General features: G+C 43.4%; 1 protein-coding gene across 8 annotated transcripts in view; it reads right to left on the bottom strand.

The window, feature by feature from the left end:
• Positions 1–26753, bottom strand: part of LOC133423533 (receptor-type tyrosine-protein phosphatase mu-like) — a 258499-nt gene that overhangs the window by 177574 nt on the left and 54172 nt on the right. For all 8 annotated transcript variants that reach the window (XM_061713736.1, XM_061713737.1, XM_061713741.1 and 5 more), the window contains exon 2: positions 21939–22055. In XM_061713736.1, the coding sequence (XP_061569720.1) occupies positions 21939–22055 (117 nt within the window). The remainder of the gene's footprint in view (positions 1–21938; positions 22056–26753) is intronic.

Here is a 26753-nt window from a genome sequence, read left to right as displayed (position 1 = left end):
CTCGTTAACCTCCTGCCCCCTCCCACCTGTTGGCCAAGCCTGGTTTAAACCCTGCCATCAACAAACCAATCACATTAGACCCAGCTCACACACACACGCACGCACGCACGCACGCACGCACGCACGCACGCACGCACGCACGCACGCACGCACGCACGCACGCACGCACGCACGCACACACGCACACACACACACACACACAGAGGTTACTCTATTGCCAGAGTTGTATTGAGACGTGAGGAGAGGCAGCTGCAGCGCATTGTGAAGATTTAGACACAAGTAACGCACGAACTCACGAACACACCACCAGGAAATGTGTGTTGGTTCTTTGCTACTCTCAGAAACCCCTTTTACACTGGTGGGTACCCCGCGTTTACGCGTGGATCTAGCATGGTGTGTGCCCCTTTTACATTGACTGACGCGGGGGTGGCGTGTCGAGCTGCCCCCCGAATGAATACAACCCACCTGGCCTATGTCCAGAACCACAAATAGCTGGGAGGGAATTCATGAAGATCGTGCACTTGGTGACAAGTTTTTGATATTTGGCATGGTGTTAGGTATGGACATAAGGTTTTCAAAAACCACTGCGAACAAATTGTGACGCCCCCTAGTGGCCGGTTTGCAGAAAATTCAAAATAAATTAATAAGCAAGGCGATAGAGGCAGCACTGTAGGTGTTAAGTGAGTTTAAATATGCACAGCTGATGTTTTTTGTGTGGTGTTTTAATAAAATCCTATTATTTCACTGTGACTTAGTTCTGAGGTTATGTTCACCTTAAGCCTGAATGAAGACCACTGTTCTCACCCAATGAGATTGACACTACAGTGATAGTGACCTGTCCAATAAACAGAAAATTACATTCCTTGGGGGTGAAAATATGGGTCTAGAGCCCTCTATAATGTTTCTGTGTGACTTAATTCTGGAGATATGGAGATATGACGTTGAAAATTAAATTTGACCTTCAACATGACCTTGAAATTGGACATTTATCTCAGAATTCAATTCCTAGCACCAGAAAAGTAGAGAAAGTGACAATATACAACAATCTAGGACTAAGAAAAGCTGAATTATGACCTTTGGTCTTTTCGGCGGGAGCCATTTTAAATATTCTGCAAACCGGCCACTAGGGGGACGTCCCAATTTGTTTGCGGTGGTTTTTGAAAACCTTATGTCCATAACTACACCATGCAAAATATCAAAAACTTGTCACCAAGTGCAAGATTTTCATGATTTTTGACATATTCCCTCCCAGCTAAAAGGAGGGTCCATTCTTGGCACAACTGGACACTAGAAGGACAAACTGGGTCTTGGCCTGGCCGGCCAAGAAACGCTCATCCTGATGTTCATCCATCCTGGTTTTGAAAACTACACCTGTCTGAAATGGTCCTGCTGATGTAGGGACATACGTTATTCTACACACCCACACAGGTTATGTGATGTTAGCAGGTAACGCCCCCCGCCTCACCCTCCCTCCCCTCAACTCACCTCCAGGGCACGAGCTGATAAATAACACGCCTTGCGTTTACATTTCCATTGCACGTTAATCACACGTTCATCATCCAGTGATATTAGCGGGATCCAATCTAAAAATGCGTAAAGATTTAAAGAAGGATCTGAAGTCAAAATGTCAGAAAAACACTTAAAACCAGGAATATTTGGAAAATAGTATTCATTAAAAACCTTCAAAGTTCAACAAAACCTGTAACGAACAACCAGTTTAAAACCACCAATATCCAGTAACAACCACTAATATCCAGTAACAACCACTGATGACGTGTAAAAACCACTAATATCCAGTAAAAACCACTAATATCCAGTAAAAACCACCAATATCCAGTAAAAAACACCAATATCCAGTAAAAAACACCAATATCCAGTAAAAAACACTAATATCCAGTAACATCCACTGATGACGTGTAAAAACCACTAATATCCAGTAAAAACCACCAATATCCATTAAAACCATCAATATCCATTAAAACCACTAATATCCAGTAAAAAACCACTAATATCCAGTAAAAACCACCAATATCCAGTAAAAACCACCAATATGCAATAAAAACCAGTAACAACAGCGATAATAATAACGATAATCCACCCATCCATCCATGGATCTGTGCATGTATCCATCATCCATCAATTTCATCCATCCATTCATCCATCCATATCAATCCAACAACCGGTCACAGCCGGTAACAACCAACGACTGTCTGGTTAACCTGGACAACCGGGAAAAAACAAAAAAAACTTCAGACTGTCTAAAGAAGAGCAAAATGCGCTCGAAACGTTGCGACGTTTGATGTGCTAATAAATCTGCACTAGGGAGCAAAAGTGTCTCCTCTCTTGTTTTTTCCTGGATCTATGCTTTGCGACCAGCACGCGTGGAGCTATTGGATGTGCGCGACCTATTTTACCCTTTTAACCTGGTCAGAGCTGGTAACAACCACAAACACTTACTAATCCAAGTCATTGTTGTACATTTAAAATAAGTGTGTACATCAAACAACTGGCCAATAGGGAGCCAGAATGTTATTGTGACCTCTTCTCTGATTGGCTGTAAGTGGAAGGCACACGAGTATTTACAGCTTCTCAGTGTGGCTTTAACTGGCTTTGGACGCTGATACTGGTTTATTACTGACTGGACACATGCATGTATGTTGGCACACACACACCACGCACACACACACACACACACACACACACACACACACACACACACACACACACACACACACACACAGTCCGTCATGTTCAAAGGGTGAATCTGCTGCATGCCGACACGCTGATAAACCCTTTAACACACTAATTAACCCAAACATACACACACACACACACACACGCACACACACACACACACACACATGCATGCACACACACACACACACACACACACACACACACACACACACACACACACACACACACACACACACACACACACACATAGAGCTTTGTATTATTCATTTCCCGAAAAGAACAAACTTCAAACACACACACACACACACACACACACACACACACACACACACACACACACACACACACACACACACACACACACACTCTGCCTCTTGTTCGCCCTCTCCTCTCCCTTGCTCACCTTTAAACACTGTTTACCTGCAGCTGTGTGTGTAATCTGTTTTTCAAATTCACTTTTAAGCCAGAAAGTGTGTGTTTCTGTGTCCGTGTGTGTCTGTTGCTTGATTTTTTTTAACATCCACACACAGAGAAAAAGTGGTTTTGACCTCCAGGTCTCTTTGACACAGAAAGGCATTGTGGGAGTTATCACACAACAGACAGACACAGAGTGTGTGTGTTGTGTATATATTTGCCTTCAAGCTCCACTGTGTGTGTAGTTGCTGTGTACAGCTGGCAGTGAGCTGATAACAGCCCTATTAGAAATATTAATATACCCTGAACCCCACAGAGACACACAAACACACACATGTGTAGACCAAAGGCATCCCAGCGTGTGTGTGTGTGTGTGTGTGAGTGTGTGTGAGTTCACCCCTGTAATCTTTGATTGGAGCAAATCAATTAAAAAGCTTGAGACCGCAGCGTTCCATTGGCCCTGAGCAGTGACTGACAGGCTGTTGCTCGGGAAAACAAAAACAAGCCACCAACAGGGCAGCAGAACGCTCCAGAAGCAAACAGTGAAGAACCAGTCGTGAAGTGAAGAACAAGAAGGAAAGATTGGAAGAGAGCAGGACATGAACAGTGGTGTACAGGAGGACAACTAATGGCATTTTTCCACTAGAACCTACTCAGCCCGAATCGACTCGACTCGGTTTGGTTCTTTCCCACTAGGGGTCTAATGTGCCGAGTAGATGCTTTTCTGTATCTATTCTGCAGAGGTTCTAAGCTGCTGAGTCGGCTGTATCTGACATCATCACACTACAGGCCACCGATTGGTCGGGGGGTTGGAGTCAGACGTCTGAGTCAGGAGGAGGAAATCAGAGAAAGAGACTCTGACGGATTCTTGTTCATTTTATTCAACCAGCAACAGCAGCAAAAGTCTGTTTCATGATCCAACTCTGAGGTGCAGATGTTCATAAACCTGGTGCTGAGGAGAGAATTAAAAAGGGATCTAGACGGAGATAAGGAACGACCAGATCTACCAGGAGCTCTGTCTCTTCATAGCTGCTCACGGCTCCAGCTGACTTTTCAGCAGCGCAGACACAAACTAACAAAGTTGAAAAGCGTTGCCGCTTGAAGCTTCTCTCACACAGACCCAGCAGCACGTATATCATATCCAGGTTCTACATCTTTAGTGTTGTTGTCTTCTTCATTTAGATACACAATCAAATACGTCACAGCAGCTTCTCTCCAACCTCCTACTTCTGCTCCAGGTGCTGAATTGTTATGGAAAAGAAACCAGGCCGAGTTGAGTTGAGCCGAGTAGGTACTCCTCACAAAGAACAGTGGTAGAACCTGAGTAAAACCTGCCTATTACAGCAGTAAAAATGATCCGTCTACTACCTACATCAGCAGTAAAAGCTTTCATTCTACAAACAAAGAACACAGCAGAACCTGAGTAGAACCAACTTACTAGTCCAGCTGTTTAGCTATAAAATGTATAGGAATCGTTCAGTTTGTGATACAAGCATGAAATTTGGTACACAAATAGCCAAAGGCTTCCCCAAAAGATATGGACGTGGAGCCATCGGGAATTTTTCCACATTGCGCCCATGGCAGCCATTTTTTCAAAATGGCCACCAGAAACAAGTGTTTTCTAATGAGTGATTAGTTGAAATGAGTTGCCAGTTTGCCCTGGCTGAGCTTCAACATCCACTCTATTACTTATCCATTCATGGGATGGTTCAGTTCTTGCAGATATTAGGATCTTTTTTTGGTTTATTAGTTCAAAGTTTGTTTTTATGTATAATAGATCTATTTTCATGAAATGACGGTATATATTTTATTTTGGCTTATATGGCTGTTATTATGAAAGAAACAGTTGTCATGTTCAGTTTTGAGGTAGAAGGAAGCTTCTGGCCAATTCCAATGTTTCAAATGTGATTTCTGCATCATAAATAATGATTAGACACCAGATCATCCATATCAGACAGTCACACAAATGATGGCTGCCATCTCTAAAAAATGGTGGCCATATTGAATATTAAATGACAACTTTCAATACGATTACTATTATCAGTACTATATGTGGTAAATATGTCTAAAATATCATATTATGTCCCCAAGTCATATAAAAACAGTTGTTTCTGGCGTCCATTTTGAAAAATGGCTGCCATGGGTGCCAGGTTGAAAATTCACGATGGCTCCACGTCCAATTATTTTTGGAATGCCTTTGGCTATGTGTGTACCAAATTTCATTCTTGTATCACAAACTGAGCGATTGTTTTGGTTATCTCCTGCACTATACTACAATAGTAAAAGCTATCAGTCTACTAACAAAGAACAGTGAAAAACCCGAGTACAACCAACCTACAACAGCAGTAAAAGCTTTCAGTCTACTCACAAAGAACCTGGGTAAAACCAGTCTACTATGGTAGTAAAAGCTATCAGTCTCCTCACAAAGTACAGTGGTAGAACCTGAGTAAAACCTGCCTACTACAGCAGTAAAAATGATCCGTCTACTAACAAAGAACAGTGGAAAAACCTGAGTACAACCAACCTACAACAGCAGTAAAAGCTATCACTCTACTCAGTACGTTTACATGCAGCAGTTCAATCAGATTTCTGATCGTATAAGACATCGTTCGGACTTTTAAACTGCATGTAAACACCTCAATCCGATCTACTTCTGACCTATTTCGGACATTTAATGATCGGATAGCAACACCTAGATAACTCGTTCCCAGTGGGAATGTTAACGCCATGTATACGGAGACATCGATATTGTCTGCTCATGCTCGAGAATTTACTCTGGGACATTCACCCGGAAGTGAAAGGAGACGGCGCGTGTTAAATAGTTGTTTAAACACCAACATGGCTTCAGCAAGATCAACTCACTTTTGGATGGACGAGGAGACTCGTTTCATGCTACGTCAAATACAGGAGCTAAACATTTTAAAATTTATGGATGGGTGCAAAACTAGAAACGCAGACCTTTTTAAAAAGATCGCAAAAGAGATGGCAGAAGCTTCATCAGGACACCGGAGCAGATCGAAATAAAGTGATAAAATATATGGAAGGCGTACATTGGCGCCAAACAGAACAACTCCAGAAGTGGACATGATCCGGTCAGTTGTCCATACTTCGACATTTTGGATGACCTGCTAGGGAGTCGACCTTTGTCGACTCCCAAACCGGACAACACGTAGTCTACTAACAAAGAACAGTGGTAGAACCTGAGTAGAACCAGTCTACGATGGTAGTAAAAGCTATCATTCTACTAACAAAGATCGCAGACGAAACGGATGTCCAGCCAGTCTACTATAGCAGTAGTAGTCTACTAATGAGGAACACTGGCAGTAGCTAGTGGAGAAGAATCAGCTGCACCGTTATACACTTAGGACTTCCAAGAGCAGACCTAGAGTAGCGATGAGCATTCGTTACACAGAATTCCAAATAAGCAGTCTCTACGTGAAGACTGTACAAGAAGCAGCTGCACACATACATACTAATGGCAGAAGTAGAAACGTATAGAACAGGGGTCGGCAACCCGCGGCTCTAGAGCCACATGCGGCTCTTTAGCGCCGCCCTAGTGGCTCCTGGAGCTTTTTCAAAAATGTTTGACCTTTTTTTTCCCTTTTTTTCCTTTTTTTCTTCTTTTTTTCATTTTTTTCTTCTTTTTTTCCTTTTTTTTCTTTTTTCTCTTTTTTCTCTTTTTTTCTTCCTTTTTCCTTTCCTTTTTAATCTCGACATTTCGACTTTTTTCTCAAAATTTTGACTTTTTTCTCGACATTACAACTTTTTTCTCAACATTTCGACTTTTTTCTTGACATCTCGACTTTTTTCCCGAAATCTTGACTTTTTCTCGACATTGTACTTCAACATTAATCTCGACATTTCGACTTTTTTCTCCAAATTTTGACTTTTTTCTTGACATCTCGACTTTTTTCCCGAAATCTTGACTTTTTTTCTCGACATTTCGACTTTTTCTCGACATTTCAACTTTTTTCTCAAGACATTAATCTTGACATTTTGACTTTTCTCTCGGAATTTCAACATTTTTCCCGACATTTCGACTTTTTTCTCGACATTTTGACTTTTTTCTCAAGAATTTCGACATTTTTCTCTAAGTGCATAATGAAAAAATCAATCTTCCCCCAGTAATAACTAATATAGAAACATGCAGCATGTGTTTGTCTTCATTCTATGGCTGATACAAATTTTTTTATTTTTTGCAGCTCCAGACATATTAGTTTTTTGTATTTTCTGTCCAATATGGCTCTTTCAACATTTTGGGTTGTCGACCCCTGGTCTAGAACATGAGTGTAAACAGGTTTGTGTGACCTAACTGAGGATGACTTTCCTCAGAAACCTGCCGGCTGGTGAGACAGAGAAGCTCACTGATCCAAATACACCTTTAAACATCCTCTGCCACCTCAGTCTGTGTCGTAGAACCATGTGTGTGGTACGGACTAGTTCTCAGTTCAAGTTACGAGTGCTGCTTTGCTCAACCATCTGGTTTTCAGCCACAGAATCAAAACCCCGAAGAGCGGCGTCCATGTTAGGAGTCGCTCGGCTCCGGCGTAACATTAGATCGCTGTTAACAGCAGGCCGCGCCGTAAATATACCAGTGATGTCACGGTGCAGGGCTGCTCCAGGTCGGTTTGGCCTCTAACTCTGATACGAGCGGTTATTTTTAACTGGCCAGACGGCAAACCTTTGAGATCACACAACCACAAACGAGCGGAGCAACGCTGCGGTCCAGGATTCAGTTAGAACATTTGACTGGCGATAAGAGATGATTACAGGTTTAACACACACCGCAGTGTGCAGTAACGAACTGCTAAGGAGCCGGGAAGTCAGAGAAATAAGTAGTATTCAGTCCAGCGTGTGTGTGTGTGTGTGTGTGTGTGTGTGTGTGTGTGTGTGTGTGTGTGTGTGTGTGTGTGTGTGTGTGTGTGTGTGTGTGTGTGGCAGTAAAGCGTATTAGAGAAGATTACTGTTGTTCACACTGACAGCAGAGAGAGAGCCAGCGCTACAAGGCTCAGATTAGATTGAACTTGTACCATTTATAAGAACATTAAATGGAGCCTGCAATCACTGGTCAATCGATGCCTCGCTGCTGCGTGCTCTGTGTGTGTGTGTGTGTGTGTGTGTGTGTGTGTGTGTGTGTGTGCGTCTGTGTGTGTGTGTGTGTGTGTGCAGCATTAATCCAGATGAGTTTCTGTGCAGAACACCAACTGTATCCAGGTTGTTTCCAACTTACAACTCCTGCTTTCCCTCACTGTGAACCAAAGCTGCCCAGCATCTGAGCCGTTCCAGAAGGCATGATGTCACGAATAGGCCTGTGTTGAAAAAAATCGGATTTTCCGATTCTAAATCTATTCTCATATTAATTCCTAAATATCGATTCATATGTCTAAAGATCCATTTTTTTTTCATGATTACATTTTCGCCCGGTGAACTTTAATCCCAGTACTCATTTAATTCACACATGCACGTGGTGTTACACTATTAAACAATGATCACAGCGTTGAAGAGGAGCGGCAGTGTTAGGAAAGCGCTGGTTTTGAAAACCCCTGCATTATTTCACAATAATTATTGTGAAATTATTATTAGGGCCCGAACACCGACAGTGCGAAGGCCCTATTGTATCTGTAGGAATTTTTCTTTATTCTTTCTTCTGACGAAATGAGGGCCTTTTTGCCCCCCTAAACGTGCCCCAAAAGTCACCAAATTTTTTCACGCAAGCCAGGCCTGGCGAAAAATGTGATATCTAATGGTTTGCATTAATGGGTGTGGCCTAATGGCTCAACAGCGCCCCCTAGAAAACTTTGTGCCTCAAGCCCCACAATACGGTTTGACGTACATGCACGAAAATCGGTACACACCTGTATCATGTCGCACCTTAAAGAAAAGTGTCTTGCTGCCATGGCCGAAACCCAACAGGAAGTCGGCCATTTTGAATGAATCGTGTCATTTTGGCGCAATTTATGCCATTTCTTCGGCCGTTAATGTGGCCCGAACCGTAATGTGCACCCAGGTGTGTTATACATCAAAATGTGCGTCTCCATCCTGCGACGACGCGCATTACTTTTCTCAGTCAAAAGCGTTACCGTGGCGACGATAGACATCAAAAAGCGCGCCCCCCCTTCATCTGATTGGTCCATATTTGATAGTTCCGACTTTCTGCCATAACTTTTGAATGGTTTGATATAGAGAGTCGTGGGTGGTTTCATCAGACTCGGTTTTGACTCCTTCACCTTAATTGGTGCAAATTAGCCCGCCCCTTCTTCTGATTGGTCGATATTTGATAGTTCCTATTTTCTGCCATATTTTTTGAATGGTTTAACATAAAGAGTCATGGGTGGTGTCATAGGAGTTATTTTTGAGTCCTTGATCTTTATGGGTGAAAATTGCACGTGCGAGGGCCCGTTCATCGCTGCTTGCAGCTTTAATTTCACTAGTTATTTTACCGTCATATAATTCAGCAACAGCTCAAAAAACATTTTTAATAACAGTTACCCAAATCAATATCGGATCGAATCGGATCGAATCGAATCAAATCCCAATAATCGACTCTGGATCTTAAGAATCGGAATCGAATCGATTCTTGACATTTGAATCGATACCCAGCCCTAGTCACGAATGCAGGACAGCGATGCTGACGGAGTCTTCCATGCTGACTGTAACACTGACGTTCTCCAAACACACGTGGACCACAGTCCTGGTCCCCGTAAGCGTCACGGACACTGGACACATCCTCAAAACACAACATCCTGGAGATGCCTTAACCCTTGTGCTGTCTTTGGGTCAAAATGACCCAATTCTTCTTTCCTTCTTTCCTCCTGCCATGCTCTATCCTTCCTTCTTCCTTTCCTCTTTTCCTCCTTTTTTACCCTCCTTTACTCCTTTTTCTTCCTACCTCCCTTTCGTCATTCATTCCTTTATTGCCTTCTTTGCTTTTCCTTCCTTCTTTCCTTATTTTCTCCATTGCTTCCTTCTTCCCTCCCTTCTTTCTTTCCTTTCTCCATTCCTTCCTCCCTCCCTTCTTTCATTTTCTCCCTTCTTTCCTTCCTTTCCCCCTTTCTTCCATCTTTTCTCCCTTCTTTCCTCCCTTCCATCTTTTCTCCCTTCCTTACTCCCTTTCATATTTCCTTTCCTTCCTTCCATCTTCTCTCCCTTCCTTCTTCTCTCCTTTCCTCCCTACTTCCTTCTTTCCTTCCTTCCATCTTTTCTCCCTTCCTTCTTTCCTTCTTTTCTCCTTTCTTCCTTACTTCCTTCTTTCCTTCCTTCCATCTTTTCTCCCTTCCTTCTTTCCTTCTTTTCTCCTTTCTTCCTTACTTCCTTCTTTCCTTCCTTCCATCTTTTCTCCCTTCCTTCTTTCCTTCTTTTCTCCTTTCTTCCTTACTTCCTTCTTTCCTTCCTTCCATCTTTTCTCCCTTCCCCCTCCCTTGACCCAAAGACAGCACAAGGGTTTAGACCGTAGGAACCTCTCAACAGTTCTGTCAACAACCGCAAATAACCCATCCAGTTACAATAGCAGGCTAACTATTGGCCATTTATTAATAATCAGCAATCATCACCCTCTTAATATATCTTAATGCTCCTTGTTATGCTTCATGAATTGAACAGATTTATACAAGATATTCACCATCTTGGTGCAAACACTGAAGGATCTAAACTTCCTCTAGAAGTAATGTCTATTCTGTCCTTCCAGTCCAGTCTGCTGTCCAGGTGAACACTGAGGTATTTATACTCCTCCACCTCCTCCACTTCCTCTCCCATGATGGAATAAACTATTTAACTTAATCCTGGTTCTCCTAATGTCCACAATCATCTCCTCTGTCTTCTGCATATCAAAGATGAGATGATTGTTCCCAATGTAAGGTTTCATTGTTCTCAAATTACATTTAAACTCAACCCCATTCCAAAAAAGCTAAAACAAAAATACATCTAATAGTCACATACCATTCAGAAACAGGGGAAACCAAGGTCTGTTCAGCAACACCAACACGTTCTGCAGCTGCAAAGCATCATAATTAGAATATGAACTGAACGGAACATAACATAACTTAATTGAACTGAGCTGAATTCAACTGAATAGAACTAAACTGAACTAAACTGTACTCAATTGAACTGAATGAAATGAAATCGAATGGAATTGGACTAAATGAAACTAAATGGAACTGGACTCAATTGAACTGAAATGAATTGAACTGTCTTATACTAAATTGAACTGAACCGAACTGAACTGAACTGAACTGAACTGGACTGGACTAGACTGGATTGGACTTGCCTAAACTGGACTGAACTGAATTGAACTGGAATAAATTAAACTAAATTGAACTGAATTAATTTAAATTCAACTGAATTGGACTAAATTGAACTGAACTAAATTGAACTGAATTAAACTAAATTGAGCTGAACTGGACTGGACTTGACTGGACTGGACGAGATTGAACTGAAGTGGACTGCACTGGAATGAACTGAACTGAAATAAACTGAACTGATTTAAATTGAAGTGAAGTGAACTAAATAGGACCAAACTGAACTAAACCAAACTGGATTGCATTCAACTGAACTAAATTGAACAGTATTAAACCAAATTGAACTGAACTGGACTACACTGGACTGAACTGAATGGAAATAAACAACTGAATTGAACTGCATTGTAAAAAGATAAAAATCAGGTTTGTAAAATAGCATTTTTCCATCTCTGTAATATTGCAAAGATTAAGAAAATTCTCTCGCAGAGTGATGCAGAAAAACTAGTTCATGCGTTTGTATCTTCTAGACTCGATTACTGTAATGTGTTATTAGCAGGATGTCCAAGTAATTTGCTGAATAGGCTCCAGCTGATCCAGAATGCAGCAGTGCGAGTGCTGACAGGAATCAGCAGGAGAGACCACGTCTCTCCAGTGTTAGCGTCGCTCCATTGGTTACCCGTAAAATTCAGAATCCAATTTAACATTTTATTACTTTACTATTTATAAAGCCCAAAACGGCTTAGTTCCACATTATTTGCAAGACCTGATAGTACCTTATGTTCCTGGCAGAGCTCTCCGTTCTCGGAGTGCAGGTTTACTCGTAGTTCCTAGAGTATCCAAATGTAGATTTGGAGGGCGGGCGTTCTGCTATCAGGAACCATTACTATGGAACCAACTTCCAATCTGGGTTAAGGAGGCTGGCACCACCTCCACCTTTAAAACTAAAACCTTTCTGTTTAGTAAAGCCTATAGTTAGTGTTAGTGTACCCCCCTGTGGTCATCCCGCTGCTGCTTCCACCTGCCTGCGGTCGCTGCTGGGGGCGTAAGGCAGAAGGTCTCTAATATAAACTGGTGTCTGATCATTTAAAGATCTATGTGTTCAAACCAGAATTTAAAAATGAATGAATAGGGATCCCGTGCAGCTGGATTAGTAAGGGGGTGACATGTGAATACTTGGAAGATTTTATTTTTAGCCTTGCAGCAGTGTTCTGGACAACCTGAATACCTTCTAGTGATTTTTTTTTACTTAAACACAAGAAAACTGAGGGACAACAATCGAGACGTGATGAAATTAAGGCATGAATGATCATCTCCGTCACAATTGGACTCAGCTTGGCAAAAAATTTTAAATTATAAAAACAAGAAACAAGACAAAAACAGGGTCAAGAGTTCCCCCGAGGTTCCTCACTGAGGGCTTAATAAATGAGGCAAGTGGGCCAAGACTCTCTGCTATCTTAGGGAGCACCTAAGAAAACTGACAATCATCCAACTCCGACAGAGTCCAAACACCTAATCAAGATCTGTATCTTAAAAACATCCTGCGGTTTAAAAGAAATGCAAAGCTGAAGATCATCAGCATAAACCATTTAAACCTTTAATCCATTTTGAATGACTTTTATTCTATTTTATGTTATTTATTATTCATCTTAAGTTTTGCATAGATTTCTCTAAAATTTTACACTTTTAGGCATTTTTTACTTTCTTTTAATCTTTTAGTTTTTAGCTCCAGTGTTTCCTCAGGGGGGTCGTCCACACTGGGAGGTGTGTCTGCTCCGCCCATGGGGGTGTCGTCATGGGGGTCCCTCAGGCCTGGGTAGCTGGGGGTGGGACTCCACCTTCTGTGTGGGGTCTGCCCTGGTCTGTCCGGGTTGGGGGGGTCTCTGTGGCGATGCTCCTTGTGGTCGTGGTCGGTGGAGCCTCTCAGTGTGGACGGCCACCCATAGGTAGTGTTTTCCTCACCTGGATCGTTAGTGCTAAGCCATGTCACCAGTCCACTTACTGTGTGTGTGTGTGTGTGTGTGTGTGTGTGTGTGTGTGTGTGTGTATGTGTGTGTGTGTGTGTGTGTGTGTGTGTTTTCTGATTGCTATTTTATTCTGTGTGTAAAGCACCATGTGTTGCATTCATATTGTATGATTTAGTGCTATATAAATAAATAAAGTTTAAGTTTAAGTTTAAGTTTAAGAATGATATGTCTTTAAAAGAGTCTAAAATATGTTGCAAAGGGAGCAGAACAACAAAAAAGGCCACAAAAACAGACCCTTGTGGCACACTAAAGGTGGATGATGATTTGGTAGCAGCCACAGAAAAAGCAATATACCAAATATGCTTGTGCAGTAAGGATGGGTGGTATGGACTAAAAAATGTATCACGATAATTTCTGGCATTTATCCCAATAACGATAAAAATGACGATAAAAAAAAAACCTCCACCTTTGTAACTATAAATCTATCACCACATTCAGTCTTTGAAGCGCCCAAAACACTGCTCTAAAAGAATACTAAATACTACTAAACTACACCAATTACATTGAATTAATAAAAACCAATTAAATGAGTTACACCTGTACTGCAAAACTGGAATGACTTGAACACGTATCAACGGGAATTTATCTTTCTTTCTTTCTTTCTTTCTTTCTTTCTTTATTTTCCTTCTTTCTTTCGGGCTCATTTCTTCTTTCTTTCTTTCTTTCTTTCTTTCTTTCTTTCTTTCTTTCTTTCTTTCTTTCTTTCTTTCTTTCTTTCTTTCTTTCTTTCTTTCTTTCTTTCTTTCTTTCTTTCTTTCTTTCTTTCTTTCTTTCTTTCTTTCCTTCTTTCTTTCTTTCTTTCTTTCTTTCTTGCTTTCTTTCTATCTGGCTCATTTCTTTCTTTCTTTCTTTCTTTCTGGCTCATTTCTTTCTTTCTGGCTCATTTCCTTCCTTCCTTCCTTCCTTCCTTCCTTCCTTCCTTCCTTCCTTCCTTCCTTCCTTCCTTCCTTCCTTCCTTCCTTCCTTCCTTCCTTCCTTCCTTCCTTCCTTCCTTCCTTCCTTCCTTCCTTCCTTCCTTCCTTCCTTCACGTACGTTGTGCGTTGATTTAACGAATAACCATAAATCAGCTTTACACATCAACAGGAATTTATCGTTTTTACCACGAGATGACACATTTTTTTGACGGTAAATCGTGAACGGTAAAATATTATCCATTCCTACTGTGCAGTAACTAGTTAACCAGCTAATGAGAGAAATAAACTGGGAACTAAAGAGACGCTAGCGAGCGTTGTGATTACAGTATGCGCCGCCTGGTTCCAGTTTTAACCGACTAGAACATTGGTGGTAGTTTGATTTTGCACCACGTTCCTCCATCTGGTCTGGTTGAAGGTGAACTACGACAGGTGCATCTGCGTCTGGTTATCGTTATGGCAAGCCATTTTAACATTTAATGGCTAAGTTTGACTATCCTGAATTCACATTGCAGACATCTACAACTGCATTTTGACTAGTCGTAATTACATTGCGACTAGTCAGAATTACCTTTCAAGATATCTATAACGTCATTTTGACTAGTCAAAACTCTAATTCAAGATATCTGTAATTACATTTTGACTAGGCAGAATGGAAGTTAAAGATATCTCCAATTTGAGATGTTTCTAATTAAAATTCATTTCAAGATATCTATAACTTGATTACAGATATTACATTTTGACTCGGTTGAGGGTCAGTCCGATGCAATGTCCTCCGTCATGGTGCTCACTGCCCCACACCTGAACCGGAGATCAAGCTGAACCGGAGATCAAGCTGAACCGGAGATCAAGGCACAGAGGAAGGTGTGTGCGTGTGCATGCGTGCATGCGTGCATGCGTGCATGCGTGCATGCGTGCATGCGTGCATGCGTGCATGCGTGCATGCGTGCATGCGTGCGTGAGTTTGTGTGTGAGTTTGTGTGTGTGTCCAATGGGACAGAAACTGCTGGTTTTCTGATTGCTCGAATTGGCTGCAATTAGTCACACTGACGCATGCACACGCACACTTTCGCTTTCAAGACAAAAGATGGAGGCTGCAAACTCCATCTCTTCCTTCTCCTTTCCTCCTACTTCCCAGCGCCTCCACTTCTTCCTCTTCCTACACTCATCTGCCTCCTTGTCTTCCCCTCTTCCTCCTCTTCCTCCTCTTCCTCCTCTACGTACACTCATCTGCCTCCTTGTCTTCCTCCTCTTCCTCCTCTTCCTACACTCATCTGCCTCCTAGTCTTCCTCCTCTTCCTACACTCATCTGCCTCCTTGTCTTCTCCTCTTCCTCCTCTTCTTACACTCATCTGCCTCCTTGTCTTCCCCCCCTCCTCCTCCCCATCTCTTCTTCTCTCTCCTCTACCATAACTCACCTTAAGCAGACGGAAACCTCCTCCTCCTCACCTCCTCCCCCGTGTTCTCTCGCGGGCCTGTCTCTCACGTGATTGGCTCTGTGATTTAAGAGTGCTGCATTCTCATTCGTCAGCGGGTTAACCTCTGGAAGCATGTGACAAACGGCGGCTGGCGCTGCCTCTCGCAGCGTTATCTGCGGGCTCGTAGGGGACCGGTCCATAACTCAGGAGCAGTGGCGGGTCAATAGCAGATAACAAAGGCTGTGGAGCCGGCTCTCTGCTGCCTTCAGATACAAACACACCGCCGCTCGCCGTTCCAAGGAACACTTTCGCTCTTCATCACCTCAGAACATCCTGCCAGCGCCTCCTCTGTTGTTAATGTAGCAGACGTTTGGTTCACCCTGATGAGGACTTCAGCTGCTGCTGGTCAGTAAATCCTTGGTAAATGTGAAACCTCGCCGAGGTTTGTCCTGAATTTCATTCACTGCGGTGAAATTCAGGTTCCCTTTCCATCTTTTCACTATATCATGAGAAGTCCATAAAAACTGCCGTCCTTAAACTGTACACCTCATCAATAAATCCATGACTGAGAGCGTTATTCATGAGTTAATTAACTGCGAGGCAATAACCAGGTGCTGTGAAATATTGCAAGCTGCGTGTTTTACACATGTTCAATAAAAATCATAACGACTCGTATCAATATGTCAACAGTCAATGACCCGTTAACCATTAAAGTTTCAGGCGCTGAAACCGGGCCCAGGAGCTCCAGGAGCCCCAGGAAACCCAAGAGAAAGAAACTGGACAAGAAACAGGACAGGAAAATGTTATCATTAACATTTCCTTTGATTGTTGCCTCATTGCCAACTGCATGGTCACAATAACTACGTTTACATGCAGTCAAAATGCGGGTTATTGCTAATATTCCGGTTACTGAAACATTTGGAATATTCCGTTTACATGCGTGAGCAAACAGGGTTATCCCTGTTTAAATGGTAATTAATCATTTGGGATATCTGGATCAAACCAGCAACTCACGGAGAACATCATGACGCAATTCCCGTCATTTCTGCTTCTTCTTCCTGTATCCAAATTCAAAACAAATGCTGCTTCGTGCAACGTTTCTCTCACCTTCTTGTAAATCTTCTATCCCGGTACTTTCTACCGTCTACAAATGCAGAAATGTTCAATTCCTTCATTACATTTATGAAGTGATTAGTCTCCTCCTCACTCCAAAAGTGTGGTGTGGTCTTGCGTTTCTCCGTGTTTATAAGAACTTCCTGGACTCCAAGGAATCCTGGAGACCAGGATTCCTTGTGAACAGAGCATGTGCAGAAAACAAATTCCTGTTCCGTTTGATGGGGATATTCCGTTTGGCGTTTATATGACCCAATATTCGGGTTTTAAAAGGAGTAACCCAGGGGTCATATTCAGGGTTTTAAAAACCTGAATATGAGCAAATTCTGGTTATTCAAAGGGGTTATTGGTGTTTACATGGCCGTGCAAATTCGGGTTATTGCCAATATTCGGGTTTTAAAAGGGTTATTGACTGCATGGAAACGCAGTCAGTGTATTGCTGTGTTTCTGCTCATCCACTTCATCTCATGTGTTAATATAAATCCCTTTTTAGATGTCAGACTAACCTTCCTAACCACAGCTGCTCTGGAGCAGTGGTTGTATGCAGGTGAAAGAAAAAGACAGCCTAGGTCAGGAGGACGCAACTATCTTTTAATACAAAGGCTGTGTCTATGAAAGGCCGAGCGAAGACGGGCGGACCATGTCCACGTTGCCATCACACCTATAACAAACTCGTCAAATGTTTGAACGAATATTCTTCACATAAAGACGGGAGAGGATTTTCATATTTGTCCAGCAGAAGATCGGGAAACCTCAGGAATCTGAGATCTTTGGTCCCTCAGAAGACGTTGAATCAAGGACCGTCTTCATCAACACCTGACAGAACCACATGGACAAGCGGAAACTTTGTAAAACAGTACCATACAGAGATACATTCAAAAATTGCACATAACTTCACTGTGCAAAAAAGAAGCTTGATGTTACTTGTTTGGAGACAGTGTCCATATTTCTAGGCGTGGATGCATCTGGGACATAAACTGTGGTCAGATGAATGAGTATTCCAGATGTTATTATGGAAGAAGTGGTCTCTGTGTGCTCCAGATCAACAATGGAAAGGAGTGTCCAGACTGTTACCAGCAAAAGGTCCAGAATCCAGCTTCTGTGATGGTCCAGGGCATAGGCAACCCCAACCTGCCCACCCAAAACCGTCCAGGGCATAGGCAACCCCAAGCTGCCCACCCAAAACCGACCAGGGCATAGGCAACCCCAAACTGCCCACCCAAAACCGTCCAGGGCTTAGGCAACCACAACCTGCCCACCCAAAACCGTCCAGGGCATAGGCAACCCCAACCTGCCCACCCAAAACCGTCCAGGGCATGGGCAACCCCAAGATGCCCACCCAAAACCGTCCAGGGCATAGGCAACCCCAACCTGCCCACCCAAAACCGTCCAGGGCTTAGGCAACCACAACCTGCCCACCCAAAACCGTCCAGGGCATAGGCAACCCCAACCTGCCCACCCAAAACCGTCCAGGGCATAGGCAACCCCAACCTGCCCACCCAAAACCTTCCAGAATTACCCCCCACATTTACCAGGAAAGATTAGCAACATATCACCTCTGTCTATATATTTAGAGTTTTCAGACCCCTCAAGTGATTTCTGTTTTTGGAAAGATTTGGAGACTCAAGACCAATCTGATGACTTTTTTCAGGTATTATTGAAGACGTTGAGACCAGTGTGACAGCTCTCTCGTTCCAACTCTTCTCAGCGAGCAGCCAGTGCTCCCGTAGCCCTCCCCCAGACAAAAACACTCAGAGCGATTACATGCACATCTAAATCAAGCTATTGGCAACAATCTAGCTAAGGATTAAACTGGAGATTCAGAGAAATTCAAGTACACATGCGTGAGAAGACAATAGATTATTGAGTGAGGTGCGTTAGAGTCCGCAACACTAGGTGCCGCCACACGCAGTTTTGCGTTGGCATTGTTCCGGTTAGTTCTTTGTTGTTCGTCTTTTTCTTCTCCTACTGTGTTGATATTCGGGGACTTCCGGGGGGTCCCGGGGCAGTCCTAGTGACCCACGCTGGGCTAAGCGTGGTTTGGTATACATGCCAGAATAACTCGGATTAGTACCGCATTCTCTGGCACTAACAGCTCGATCTCCAGAGCTTCAGTCCGGTTCGACTACAGCCCGGCTAAGGTGTATACATGGCTTTAAAAATTGAGATCAGTCGGATTAAGGCCACAATTCCACTTTCTGTTAGAGGTTGTAAATGTACTGAGTGAGCTGCAGTCACAGCAGGAAGCAATAAATGTTCCACCTCCAGACGTCCACAAAGCCACTGCTGGCTGACTTGCACGGGACCAGAGTCATCCAATAAAAAATAATATTCATTGATACATCGTCCTCATTTATTGAATTGTTACAGTGATTCAACCGTGCTGCACCGGCCCGTCAGAATAAGGAGGAGGGTTGGAATCGTGACTGTAAAAAAATAAAACTTCCTTTGTAGCTCCAGACATATTTAGGGTGTTTTCTATGTTTTCTACAACTTTATTCTTCTCACCGACAGCATCCATCATAGTTATAGAGAAACTGTCGTCTTGAAGGGACTTCTGGACTTTCAGGACGGCCGATAGCTGCTTTCCTCAGGAGGAGGCGTTAACACTGGTACCAGGTGGAAACCTGATCAATGAGACCACGTTGAGACCTTTGAAAGTCCTTCAGCTGCTCCTGGTCATCTCCACCCAGTCCCCGCACGCCAGCAGGGACAGAGCTGGTTTAGGACCCGGTTCCTCCACTGTCTCTAAGGGTGCTTTCACACCTGTCCCGTTTGGAGCAGTTGTTCCGAAACAGGGAGTGTTTCCCCCTAAAGATCGGTTCGTTTGGTACATGTGAACACAGCAATCGTGCTCGGATGCGGCACAAAGCAAGCGAGCCGAGATCTCCTAGGAGAGGTGATCTCGGCTCGCTTCCATTCCAGACCTGGAGCGGTTGGTTTTTTTTATTTGTAGTGAGAACATAATCCACACAGCAACCGAGACAACTCCATTCATGTGTATGTGCTACCACGGCGCAAGGAGAGGAGTCGGCGCAAGGAGAAGAGTCGGCGCAGCCTCCACCACCTTCTCTCCTATTGGACGCAACTTTCTCTTTTCTCCCTTCTCTCTCTTCTCCCTTCTTTCCTATTGGACGCAACTTTCTCTTTTCTCCCTTCTCTCTCTTCTCCCTTCTCTTCTCCCTTCTCTCCTATTGGACACAACTTTCTCTCTTCTCCCTTCTCTCCTATTGGACGTCCTGAGATGTCGACACAGTGCGGCACGGTGGAATTAAAAAATGTTCAATTCGGGCAGGGTTTGCGCAGCGCAAAGGCCGCGCCAGGCGGCCTCTCGCCCGCGGCCGAACTCGGCGGCAGAGCGGCCCACTCTTGCACCGGTAGCACATACATGAATGGGATAGCCGGTGGCGGTCTGCGCTTTGCGCCCTGTCTGTGAAAGGGGCTTGTTTTTCCCGGGGAACGGAAGAGGGAACTCCTTCCGCGTTCAATGAGAGAACAGTTGGTTCATGGCATTTGTTAACAGCTTTGAACCGCTACAGACGGTTGCCTTGTGAACACAAACGCCAAAAATGAAACAACTGTATCGATTTAGCCCCTGAATCGGAACAAAACAAACGGGCCACAGGTCGGAAAGCACCCTAAGAAAACCTGCACCGTCGGTGTAGCTCAAAGCTGGAGGAGGTAACCTCAGATCGACTGCCGTCTCACAACGTCCAACTAAAAGCATGTTCTCAGAGTCAGTGCCACGTCATGTTGACTCCATGTTACACTGGAAGGTTGTTTAGCTTTATTTTCCAGCCTTTGCAAAATTAACGGGGTTCAGTATTTTCTGCTTAAACATGCTTAGCACAACTTTCATTTCATTCTAAACTTCAGATGGGACGCTGGATTCAAGGATAATAGACCCAACAGGTCATTTAGTGATGTCGTCGTTTTCAGTCATCAGTACGCCTGCCTCTGGCAGGTGCATGCTGGGACGGCGGAGAGAGTACTGCTGCTGAGGTGAGAGCTGAAGGATGCTGGGTAGTTATCAAGGTAATGATGCAAACAATGTCTCAGTTTCACAGACTCCTTACTTTGAGTGGGTTGTAGTCCGCTTGTAAACGTTATGAAAGATGCTCCTGTTTTAAAGGTGTAATCTACAACATGCCCAAATTTAACTTGATTTCAGATGATTATTCCAGCGGTGGGTTTAAAACCAGGTCCTTACAGGTAAAAGTAGGTGTCCAACAACCTGTTCAAATCCACCAGAACCCAAGAAACGGTGTCTATTCTGTTCAATCTGTTCATTAAAACCTTTCTGGGGAAAGACCCGCAGCACCCCACAAACTTTTCACCTCCGCGACGGCAGCAATGATGCACAAAAGTGCTCACACGCCGCCTTCAAGAACACGTCTTTCCCTGGACATTCAGCCAAAACCACACTCAGGACACACTACAAACATAACGTACTGTAGGTGAGGTAATGTGCAGCATAACCCAGAAACAAAGTACAGACAGGATGTTCAACATGAGGAAAGCATGTTCTACAAAACAAAACAATATCTAAAATCCGGAAATAAAACAATTAAAAAACTATTTAAAAATAAAAGAAGATAAATGAATGATGAAGGTACGGAGTATTATGGCCATACAGGAGAAAAAATATTTGAGAGGGGAAGATTTTTTTTTATTGTGCACTTCAAGAAATGTCAAGAAAAAAGTCGAAATGTTGAGATTAACGATGAAATACAATTTTGAGAAAAAAGTCAAAATGTCCAGATTAATGTTGAAATACAATTTCAAGAATAAAGTAGAAATTTCGTGAATAAAGTAGACATTTTTACTTGAGTACAATTGTTGGCTACTCTACCCAGCTCTGACCATACGTGACGCTGATGTCAGAGAACCAGATTTGAAGCAATCATCGTGAGGCAAAGTAATGCTCCCACCGTCTGACTCTTGACCCAGTGTCATGGTCTAAAAAACCTCTGCTGACAAGTTCTGTTTCATTTCTGGAGTAGAACATAAACAACGTGCAGCTTCAGAGGATGCAGAATGGTTCCCTGAGGAGATGCTCCTGGAACCATCCTGACTCCGACAGTTTGTCAGGATGAAAGAAAAGCAGCTAGACAGATGGAGCGTACCTGCAGGGATCCAGGGACTGCTGGTGTGCCGGCCTCTGGTGTCTCCCAGCTCCCAGTCCCAGTCGTCCTCTTTGGACTGGATGAGCATACAGTCTGGTGCCTGACCGGACAGACATGCTGGAAGACAGACAGAGGGACAGGGTCAAAGTTATATCACTGCTACACAGAGGTGTCCAAAGTATTCACATTCATTGCTCAGGTAGAAGTATAGATACTAGAGTTTAAAAATACTCCTGTAGAAGTATCAACTCAAGTTTTTTACTCAAGTAAAAGTATAAAAGTACTGGTTTCAAAACTACTTAAAGTATAAAAGTAAAAGTAATGTAAGGGGGAAAAAAGCCATTAACCAGTCTTTGGGTCAAAATGACCTAATTCTCCTATCCTTCTTTTCTCTCTCCTTCCTTCCTTCCTTCCTTCCTTCCTTCCTTCCTTCCTTCCTTCCTTCCTTCCTTCCTTCCTTCCTTCCTTCCTTCCTTCCTCTTTTCTCCCTTCCTTCCTTCCTTCTTCCCTTCCTCTTTTCTCCCTTCCTCCCTTCCTTCCTTCCTTCCTTCCTTCCTTCCTTCCTTCCTTCCTTCCTTCCTTCCTTCCTTCCTTCCTTCCTTCCTTCCTTCCTTCCTTCCTCCCTTCCTTCCTTCCTTCCTTCCTTCCTTCTTTCCTTCCTTTCTTCCTTCCTCTTTTCTCCCTTCCTTCCTTCCTTCCTTCTTTCCTCCTCCTCTCTCCTTCCTTCTTCCCTTCATTCCTTCCTTCCTTCCTTCCATTCTTCCTTCCTTCTTCTCTTCCTCTTTTCTCCCTTCCTTCCTTCATCCCTTCCTCTTTTCTCCCTTCCTTCCTTCCTTCCTTCCTTCCTTCCTTCCTTCCTTCCTTCCTTCCTTCCTTCCTTCCTTCCTTCCTTCCTTCCTTCCTTCCTTCCTTCCTTCCTTCCTTCCTTCCTTCCTTCCTTCCTTCCTTCCTTCCTTCCTTCCTTCCTTCCTTCCTTCCTTCCTTCCTTCCTTCCTTCCTTCCTTCCTTCCTTCCTTCCTTCCTTCTTTCCTCCCTTCCTCCCTTCCTCCTTCCTTGACCTGAAGACAGCACAAGGGTTAAGGACAAAAACCATTGAAAATGAATGCATCTTAGTATAATGCAAATATATTAAAGAAGCATATATGTGTACTATTGAGCATTAACATGTGTTAATATAAATATATTAAAGAAGCATATATGTGTACTATTGAGCATTTACATGTGTTTCAGAGAGCAGGAGATATGATGACTAGTTGCCTATAAGTATTGTAATGGTGCAAAAAGTCAAACTTCATGTTCATGTTATCATTTATCCTAACCTTTATTGGAATGTACATCCAAGTTTAGTTGCAGGAATCTAAGGGAACGGATGTAAGAACAAAACTGGACAAGAACATCTGAAACAACCACAACCAAATTCACTCTATCCGGATGGAGCAATTTAACTGGATAGTTTTTATTAAAGGCCCAAATGAAATAGAGTAACGAGGCTGTTTTTAAAATGTAAGGAGTAAAAATTACAGATAATTGTGTGAAAATGTAAGGAGTAAAAGTAAAAAGTCGTCTGAAAAATAATTACTCCAGTGAAGTATAGATAACCAAAATTTATACTACGTATCGTGACGTTTTTGTATCGCGAAATTTCGTGGCACGATATATTGTTAAACCCCTAATACTGACACAGTTTGGTCGTTCTGCAGTTGGAAGAACCAAACTTTTTTTACTCTATGACATCACAACTCAGCTAGCAGGCTAATGTGTATTCAAACTGACTACAATTTATCTCAACATTCATACCACACTTTTGTAGATCAGGTTTGTGATAAATAAAGTTCAGGGGAGGCGTAAAGTAAAAAACTCTACAAATGATAGCTTAGCCATAGGTCTGAAATTAGAAGAACTATATTCTCCCATGAAAACATAGAAAAACCTAAAAAAGTTATGAGTGTATCTTTTGTTCCAGTCCCCTTCAGTATCACCTCTGCTTGTTGGTGCAAAATGCATTGGGGGATCTTGCCGTGACTGTAACAACCTCTGACGTGCGTGCCGTGACCTAAATGACCCGTGTCTGGTGACCTTAACAACCTCTGATGTGTGAGCCGCAACCTTAACGACCTCTAACATGTGTGCCGTGACCTCCTGTTACAGATACCTCATAGATAAGTGAACAAAGGAAGAAGAACAGAGGGACACAGAATGAGGGACACAGGAAGATAAACTCAGAAGAAACAGTCCGGTAGGGACTGTCGGACCACCGTTCATGTGCTCATGTGAACTCTGAACTTATGAATGCTTATTAACATTTTGTGAATGTGAATTTGACTTTAAAGCCGGCTCAACCCCAAATCGGCTTTAATGTGCCTCTTAAATGGCCGCCTTGAAAAACTACACAGGGAGATACAGTCCAGTAGGGACACAGGGAGATACAGTCCGGTAGGGACACAGGAAGAAACAGTCTGGTAGGGACACAGGAAGAAACAGTCCGGTAGGGACACAGGGAGATACAGTCTGTTAGGGACACAGGGAGATACAGTCCGGTAGGGACACAGGGACATACAGTCCGGTAGGGACACAGGGAGATACAGTCCGATAAGGACACAGGGAGATACAGTCTGGTAGGGACACAGGAAGAAACAGTCCAGTAGGGACACAGGGAGATACAGTCCGGTAGGGACACAGGGAGATACAGTCTGTTAGGGACACAGGGAGATACAGTCCAGTAGGGACACAGGGAGATACAGTCCGGTAGGGACACAGGGAGATACAGTCCGATAAGGACACAGGGAGACACAGTCTGGTAGGGACACAGGAAGAAACAGTCCAGTAGGGACACAGGGAGATACAGTCCGGTAGGGACACAGGGAGATACAGTCTGTTAGGGACACAGGGAGATACAGTCCAGTAGGGACACAGGGAGATACAGTCCGGTAGGGACACAGGAAGAAACAGTCCAGTAGGGACACAGGGAGATACAGTCCGGTAGGGACACAGGGAGATACAGTCTGTTAGGGACACAGGGAGATACAGTCCAGTAGGGACACAGGGAGATACAGTCCGGTAGGGACACAGGGAGATACAGTCCGATAAGGACACAGGGAGACACAGTCTGGTAGGGACACAGGAAGAAACAGTCCAGTAGGGACACAGGGAGATACAGTCCGGTAGGGACACAGGGAGATACAGTCTGTTAGGGACACAGGGAGATACAGTCCAGTAGGGACACAGGGAGATACAGTCCGGTAGGGACACAGGGAGATACAGTCCGATAAGGACACAGGGAGATACAGTCTGGTAGGGACACAGGAAGAAACAGTCCAGTAGGGACACAGGGAGATACAGTCCGGTAGGGACACAGGGAGATACAGTCTGTTAGGGACACAGGGAGATACAGTCCAGTAGGGACACAGGGAGATACAGTCCGGTAGGGACACAGGGAGATACAGTCCGATAAGGACACAGGGAGATACAGTCTGGTAGGGACACAGGAAGAAACAGTCCAGTAGGGACACAGGGAGATACAGTCCGGTAGGGACACAGGGAGATACAGTCCAGTAGGGACACAGGGAGATACAGTCCGGTAGGGACACAGGGAGATACAGTCAGAAGAAACAACCCGTTTGAGGACACAGGAAGAAACAGTCTGGTAGGGACACAGGAAGAAACTGCCGTGACACATACAGGGACTTGTTTTATCACCACATGGATATAAAACACAATTATCTGCTGCCTTTCTTCCTGGCAGATGAAAACAACCCCCTGCTGCATCTAAGTTGACTAATCTGTTGCATCTGTGATGTGAGATGTCAAAGTGGATCCTAATGGGTCATAACTGTGTGTCCAATCAGAACCCACACTGATATATCGAGACACTTTGTGGAAATGGACCTTCACCTCACCTGCAACCCAAACAGATGACTACACTTCGGCTGAGTTTCTACTAGATAGTGTTGCGACCCTGTCCTGGTCTCCTGCTCCACAGCAGACACACCAGCTTGTAAACATATAATGTTCTTTAGGGGGAAACGGTTCCAGTTCATTAGCATTTCCCAGCTTGCTCCCTGCCGGCTCCTTACACTCAGATAATAGATGAAACCCTCCTCCTTCCTGTGAGACTCAAAGACGTCTAAATCCCTCCATTCATACCCACACACGCCCACTCTGTGTGTGTGTGTGTGTGTGTATGTGTGTGTGTGTGTGTGTGCAGCTCTGACGCCTCGTCAACCTCTTCACTCTAATGACTGTGTGTGTGTGTGTGTGTGTGTGTGTGTGTGTGTGTGTGTGTGTGTGTGTGTGTGTGTGTGTGTGTGATTGGCTGTCATATGAAAGTGTTGACATTCAATAGCTAGAAGGCTCATTTTCTTTCTTTGTAACAGAAGGCACATTAAACACACACACACACACACACACACACACACACACACACACGTCTGTATAGCTATCCTTATGAGGGTTTTCCATTGAAGGTTTTCATGGTAAAATATCAGTTCCAGTTCCATATGAAGGAATATTTTATCATTTTCAGGAAGCACACTGCAAAAACTCAAAATCTTAACAAGAATATTTGTCTTATTTCTAGTAAAAATGTCTAATTTTTTGTCAAAAAAAATCTCATTAGACTTAAAACAAGACTCATCACTGGAAAAAACAACAATTTTCACCTGTTTCAAGTAGATTTTCACTTTAAATAAGTAGAAAAATCTGCCAGTGGAACAAGATTTTTTACCTTCTAATAAGATGATAAATCCTGTCCCACTGGAAGATTTTTCTACTTATTTCAAGTGAAAATTTACTTGAAATATGTGAAAATTGTCAAAT

This window comes from Cololabis saira, chromosome 22, assembly GCF_033807715.1.
Source record: "Cololabis saira isolate AMF1-May2022 chromosome 22, fColSai1.1, whole genome shotgun sequence".
Classification (NCBI taxonomy): domain Eukaryota; kingdom Metazoa; phylum Chordata; class Actinopteri; order Beloniformes; family Belonidae; genus Cololabis; species Cololabis saira.
Note: the sequence above shows the minus strand (reverse complement) of the source record. Positions and strands in the feature narration are given on the sequence as shown.